This window comes from Cyanistes caeruleus, chromosome 8 (genome assembly GCF_971803275.1).
Source record: "Cyanistes caeruleus chromosome 8, bCyaCae1.hap1.1, whole genome shotgun sequence".
NCBI lineage: Eukaryota > Metazoa > Chordata > Aves > Passeriformes > Paridae > Cyanistes > Cyanistes caeruleus.
The window spans coordinates 35,839,445-35,846,758 of record NC_141708.1 but is presented as its reverse complement, the minus strand read 5'-3'; the positions used below and the strand labels follow the sequence as shown (position 1 = coordinate 35,846,758).

General features: G+C 44.8%; 1 protein-coding gene across 2 annotated transcripts in view; it reads right to left on the bottom strand.

Moving 5' to 3' along the window:
• Nucleotides 1-7,314, bottom strand: part of MICU1 (mitochondrial calcium uptake 1) — an 84,186-nt gene that overhangs the window by 18,699 nt on the left and 58,173 nt on the right. For both annotated transcript variants that reach the window (XM_023930087.2, XM_023930082.2), the window contains one exon: nt 6,294-6,491. In XM_023930087.2, the coding sequence (XP_023785855.2) occupies nt 6,294-6,491 (198 nt within the window). The remainder of the gene's footprint in view (nt 1-6,293; nt 6,492-7,314) is intronic.

Sequence of the window (7,314 nt, the reverse complement as noted above, 5' to 3'; positions counted from 1 at the left end):
CTTGGATGTCCCTGTCTCAGTCACTGACAGTGTGGAGGTGCAGAACAGCTCTGAATTCAGAGCCTGAAAGGGGAGAATGAGCAAGAGGACAGAGGTGTTTGTTCATGCAGCAGAAGGAGGAGGCAGAAGCCAGGTACCTGCTAAAAGAACACATTCACACAGACATCCCCAACCTCTTGCCCACCAGCTTTTGCTGCTCCCTGGCTGTTGGCTAATTTGGTTGTGCACACATAAACAAGAGCATCTATGCTAAATGGCTGATATTTCCTAATTCATGGACTCTGATACAAACCTCCACACATTCCTTTGGCAAGGTAATGAACCCAAATGGCACTCCTGGGGTTTTATTTGCAGGGGTCCGGCAGAAGGCTCTGCTGCACTGCGGGAGCTCGGCAGTGGATTTACACACCCTTCATAAACCAAAGGAGCCTGTTGGTACAGAGTAAAGCCTTCCACTGCTGCTAATGATGCAATAAATAGAAATTCCAATAAAATCCTCCACGGCTTCCCCTGCAGAGCCACTGCACCAACCACACTGAAGTCACCTGGTTCAAATACAGACAAGGCAGCAGCGGGTGTTTTCTCACCAAGTGGTTGTCCCTGTCCCAGCCTGTCCCAGCCATGCTCACAAGCAGCTGCAGCACATGTGCTGCCACACCATGCCAGCCTCACTGGCACACTCCTGGACCACCGGGTATTTTGGTCACCAGTGACAGGACCCAAGGGAACAGCCTGAAGTTGAGTCAGGAGAAGTTTAGGCTGGATATTGGGAAAAGGTTCTTCCCCCAGAGGGGGGGTCAGGCATTGAACAGGCTGCCAAGGAATGGGCAGAGCTCCAGAAGTGTTTGGATAATGCTCTCAGGTACAGGGTGGGATTGTTGGGGTGCCCTGAACAGGGCCAGGAGATGGACTCCTGTGGGTCACTTCCAACTCAGGACATTCTGTGATTTTACAGCTGACATGCAGTTGCTCAGTATGCTCTTATAATCCTGAGGCCCCCCCAAACCACCCCACAGACTCTTTTCTCTGCCTTTCAGAGTGAGGCATTGGGAAGGTTTGATTTCCCTGGCACAAGTTTCCTCATTTAGATTTGGAATCAGCTAGGAAAAGCATTTATGGCATCTTCTGACTGAGGCACAAAGACCAACCTTCGGTAGCTCACCCGTGACAGCAAAGCCCCCCACCCACCAGCATTCCCCCTGCTTAATGGAAAAAGGGACTGGAATTCAACCTGCCTTGGATTTCAACTAAACTTTCCCTGGTGCACACTTAGGCATTTCATTACCTGCTCTTCTGTTCCTGATTGATGAAAATGACTTGCCTCAGACTCCTCTGTGGTGACTCCTCGTGTTTAGTGAGACAGTTATATCTCCCTCCTGTCTTTCCTTTAAGCTGCACATGCCATGGCCTCATAACTTATCCCTATCCTCAGGTTTTGCTTTTTTTTCCATACTGATGTTCCACTCTGAATTCTTCCCAAGTCTTTGGCTGACACTGGACAAGAACTGAATGCCAGCTTTTCCCCAAACCTGAGACAGTGCAGTCAACCTGAAAGCTTCATGTGACCCTTTCTACTCACATGCCAAGACAAAAGCAGGCTGCCAGCTCTGAATGTTGTTAAAACCAGGATGAGCTGTCCAAATCACTTCCACTGCCTGCCTAGAAATCCCCAGATTACATATGTGTGTGCTGGACTGTGCCTTCTTAACTACAGAGCTCCCTGATGTGAAACTATTCACAGTGGTTGGATGGTCCCACTTTTAACTGGACATGTCACATATGTATTTATCCATCAGCCCATCTTCCTCTCCTTCCCCTGTAGCCAGGTCAGGAAATCACTAACAAAGAACACAAACAACTTTTGTACCTGTCATTAACTGCCCTACTGAAGAGGCAATTCCACCAGTGCTGGTTTGCCTTTTCAGATGTAAACATTGTGTGAAGGAAGAGAAAACAAATCTGGAACTAAAGCAGGAGTTCCAGGTATACAGGATATAGATACAAAACTAGGTGTAGAACTGACAAAACTATGTAAGTACACAGAACCCTTTACAGGATTGCTGAAAAGGCAGAATTCATAAGGAAAAAGGGAAAACATGACATTCCCAATCATTGTTTCCACAGGGGCTGGGTCAGTGGTGAGGCTGAAGTGAAAAGATCAGCAGGTAAAGGACAACTTTGAGAGACAACACAGCTAATCATGATAGAGATTGTCACAAAGGTGACTTAAAATCAAATAAAAATGTCTTGTTTAAGTTCAACAGCAAACTGACCTCTAAAAAGTCCGAATTTTGGGTCTCTCCTTGCAAAGCTCAGCCAACCTGACACCATCACACTTCATTTTTTCAGGCTCCTCAAACCAATTTACTTAAGTTACTCATTTTCCCCCTAAATGACTGCAGAAGAAACAAAGATATATGCCTCATTACTGCAAGCTTTGTTGCCTGTGTTAACAAATCACTGAAAACCTGTATTGCTGTGCCAGCCTACATAAAAACAAGGCAGAATCCCAAAAAATCTTGAGTAGGCTTGTAACAACAGAGCAGTTTTTAATATCTGCTACAGGATTACTTGGATACTAACTATTGCAACACTGGGACTCAGAAAGGCACTAACAGATTTAAGTTATTACCCTAAAACCCAACTGAGCAGCATCAGAAATGCCTTCTGAAACCACAGTATTTGTTAAGACAGGGTTGATATCCCAAAGGATCTAGGACTTGCTAATGAGAAATGCAGATGGAAGTGCATCCATCACCCCCTTCTTCATAAAATCCAAACCAGGCAGTAACTGTATTGGCACTGGCCATGAAATCAGGAATTTCCAGGATAAAGAAGTTACTCCCACATCACCTGTCACAGAACAGACACAAAGTATGGAATTTTTCAGATGACAGCAATGGTGTCTTATACCTTTGCCATAGTCTTTCAGAATCCCATTTTACTTTCCTTGGAAGACCTTTTTATTGGGAGATCCTTAATCCTTGGGTAAGAGGAAGAATATGGAGATTAAATCAGTGCTATCAGCAGGTTTTGGGTTGCCTTGCAGGAGTGACACACACAGAGAACAAAGGGCTCACTCATCTCTTCCACGTGCGCCTCCAGAATCCTAAAAAGATTTAGGCTGGAAGAGCCCCACAGCCTGGCTGGGAATCCTTTTGGTCCACCAAGGACACAGGAATATCTGGGACAGGCATTTACAAGGTGAAATAGCATAAATGATGATGTCAAATTCTATTCATCTTCCAGACTCACAGAGATCTTCCACTCAAAAAACGAAGAGTGAGCCCAACACCACCTGTCCCAAGGGGACACGTGAGGGCTGCAGAGCCTGTCCAGACAAACTTGTCACTGTTTGTTGAGGTAAGCCACAAGAAAAAAGAATTTCTGGTTTTAGGATCTTGCCATTTGCTGGGCTGTTTCCTGTAGCTCAGCCTTAGCTAAGCAGAGCCACCCCATAACCCAAAAATCTGACCACAGATTTCTCCAAGTAGCCAAACCCCAAAAGGACGAAATAAGGTGTTAAGAGCTTCTCTTTTACCTCTGGCTGTGGTTATTTTCCTCATCCTTCCCTTCCTGCAACTGAGTTGACTGCTGAGTCTCCATAAAGTGATGGAAAATACATTCAAAAAGAAAGTAAAAGAAAGCAGAAGAGAAGAAGAAAACACCAGGTCATGGTTATTTAAACCTGCTGTCAGCACTTCAGCCATAAGGAACATTGAAATGTTCAGGGCTTTGTCTGAGTTAATTCCTCTGTGAGAGTTTCTGCTGAATCTTAGCAAGAAATATGCATGGATATTTTGATTTTTAAAAAAATGAACAAGAATCAGTAAGAGGAAAGATAAAGTGGGTTCAGATGGTCAGAAACTATTGTTCCACCTTCAGTCAGCAGCAAAGAGCTCTAGTATGAACTGCAGCAATGCCTGAATCCTGAGCTGAAGGAAAAAGAGCTTTAAAATAAAGATCTTTCTTAAAGTAGCTTTTTTTTTTTGGAAGAGACAAAGCCAGCAGCCCAGTTTGAGAACAAAAGCTCCAGGTCACTTAGGGGCTGCACCAGCCCCAGGAGATTCTTCAGACCTGCACTTCCCCAAGGACTTCCCCAGAGCTCTGAACATGAACAGAAACTGAGTTTCAAATCAACATCCCAGCTTCAGACCATGCTCCAGTTTTCCTGAGCCAGCAAAGGATGAGAAGATGAGGGAACAAGAGTTCAGCTGGACATCACTTCTCACATTTTCCTGATTTACATGGGTCAGGGTAAACCCTTCTCTTCTCAAGTGACATCTCATCTCTGAATTAGCATGCTTTTTAAGCAGCTGAGTTCATTAGGGCACTCCCTGAGAAAAGAACAACACAAACCCACCAGACACTGGTGTGAAAAGCTCCTTAACTGTGAACAAACACATCGAATGTGAAGCAAGGAGAAAAGGCGGGAGATCATGTCAAAAGAGATAAAAGCTGAAGTGGAGGGAAGCCACTCTGAGGACAGAAATAGGCCTGTTTTGCCTAATGTGAGCTTTGAACAGGAAAATCAGGGCTTTAGTAGCATGAACTCAGGGAAGAGTTAAGTTTGGCAGCACAGAACCATCAGTGTTTCAGTGGAAATGAGTATCAGGAATGCCAAGCACAGCCTGGTGCTGTGCTCAAGGGTGCTGGTAGGGAGTCAGTAATGATGCTTTTATGATATTTGGTAACTTACCTAGACATAAATATCTTTTATTGTTCCCAGTTATAAATAACCTGTTAGACAAGCAGCTACTATTAGCCAGGAAGATGCACAATTGACTGGAATAATCAAAAATAAAATTGTGACAGCAGGAAAAGAAGAACAAGTACCATGAAACTGAAAAAAATAAAAATCCCCATTGCTTCTTAATGAGGGAAGTGGGGACCTGTGGAGGGAGCAGAGGGTCAGGAATACTTCAGTGCTCACCCCTGGAGTGAATATGGCAGTGGAAAATCAGGGCATATAGAATAATCTCGGCTTCTTTTGCCTTTACATTCAAGTTACAGCTGATGTTTCTTCACCTTAAAAAGTATTTTACTCCTTTCAATTTTCAGAGGCACTGAGGAACTGTCTCAGTTCACAAAAAACATTGTATTCAAGCAGCCTACTCCCTCCCCCTGCAAAGGCAGGGCCACACCACCTGCTTTAATGGCCATGAAATAAATGAAGGCAGTGAACTGGACAATTGCCTTCATGAAAATAAAATAATCAGTCCTCAGGTCAGTTTCTTACTTGGATTTGTAAATTTCAAATAAGAAAGGGGATAAATTCAGTTTCAAATTGCAATAACTGACTTGATAAGAACTTAATAAAATGCTGATCACAGAACCTGAGCATGTGAGCAATAATACACCAGACTGAAGTGACAGAACTCTGAATACTGTTGAATAGGCTGGGGGGCATCTTCTTGTGCACTAATCCTGATTTCCAACGCAAATAAAAGCCTGGCTTTGCTCAAGCCAGGTTGAACCTTGCAGCCTGATGCAGTGATGGGCACCATTTCCAACTGAGTCAGCTCTGCCTGGGAGCTGAGACAGACCAACAAGTCCACTGTTGCTTTCCTTGTACTGATTTTATACAAAAGACCCAAATTTTGAAGGGTGATGCTTAAATTTAGATTATGTGACTAGGAGCAGGAGGCTGGGAGCTGTTGTTAAAACTCAGGGTAATGCAAATTAAAGAGGAGGTTAAATTCAGAAGAGATGGACAACATTTCTTACAAAACATCCAGGAGTGAACAACAGAGGTCACATAATAGAGACCACCTATTTAGGAGGATTCAAACAAGCCTTGAACATTTTCCCAACAGAAACATTCAGAATAATGAAGCAAACAGAAAAGGTGAGGACAAAAGCAGAGATGAAGAGTTTTGGGAATGTTATAAATCCTGGCCTTTTAGGGCCCAGCTCACTGATTAGGACTGAGACCAACTTTCCTCAGCAAGGTAGCAACAGGTCACTCACAGCCTCTGTTGTTCTTCCCTTTAATCACCTCAATCATCTCCATCAGCAGTGTCAAGGCAACAGCCAGGCTTTTGGAGGGACACACACCCAGGATGAGCCAGCTGCTGCTCCAACTCCACAAGAACAGCCACCAACAAATGCTGGAGATGTTCCTTGAACACTGAAATGCTCATCAGGAATTTAACAGGTTGGACCTGCAAGTCACAGCTGCAGAAATTCCCTCTGTACCCTTCCCAGGCTCTTACTCCTCCTCCAAAAGCCCCACTCTGCAGCACAATCCCTGCTGCACTGCCCTCCCCCATACAAAAAAAACCACCCCAAACCTCAAGCTTCAGAATATCGTGCTGCAGCTTGCGCTGGAAGTCCAGGAAGTGGGAGATGGTCAGCTTTCCCTTCAGATCAGCCCCAAAGAAGTAGGTGGTGAGGGCAGAGTTGAAGCCGGTTTTGAGGGTGTTGCCGGTGGTGGAGCGGTCCCGGTGGCGCATGCCCATGCTGGTTTGGGAACGGATGATGCTCTGCACCTAAAATAAAAAATCACAGGGAGGATGTCACAATCAAAACCATACCAGTCAGGTGCCAGCATGAAGTACTCCACACTCAGCTCACCTTCCTTTCTTTTCCTCCTAAAATAATTCTCAGAAGACACAGCAATTCAAAAATTTGGCTGAACTTAAAGAGAGTCACAGAATAATTCAGGCTGGAAGTGACCTTAAAGACCATTTAGTTCCAAAACCCTTCCATGGGCAGGGACACTTTCCAACAGGCCAGGTTGCTCCAAGCCCTATCCAACCTGGCCTTGAGCACCTCCAAGGATGAGTCCACAGCCTCTCAGGCTTTGGTTTTTTCAGGCTACTTAAAGAAAGAAGAGAATCAAGTGCTTAAAATGACTTTTAAGAAACAATTCAGCCAGTTTGCAGACAAACATTCTAGTGCTGATCCTACCCTTGGTCAGCAGAGCAGCTCCTTCCCAGCAAAATCCCAGGAGGTGAGAAAACTGCAGCAATTGTGGGGAAGAAAAAACTCTTCAAATGTTTCAGAGCTTCCACTCCTTTAATGCCCATCCTTGTGAGCTCACACACATTTCTGCCCACTCGTGCACAAATCCTGGGGTTTTCAACCCAAGGGCACCCTCTCCTTGTCTCTGTCACAGCTGGAAGTTCCTCCTCCATCCCTGGGGCTGTGCCACCCAGCACAAAAGGCTCTTCAAAAGAACTTCCCTAGCCCATAAAAGATGCCAAAAGGTTGACCTTGAAAGATGTTATAGCCTGAAAATCTGAGAGTGTGTTATTTTAAGGGTTCTGATCAAATTTAGGGGGGCAGCCAAGCCAAATGCAGCCATCTCCT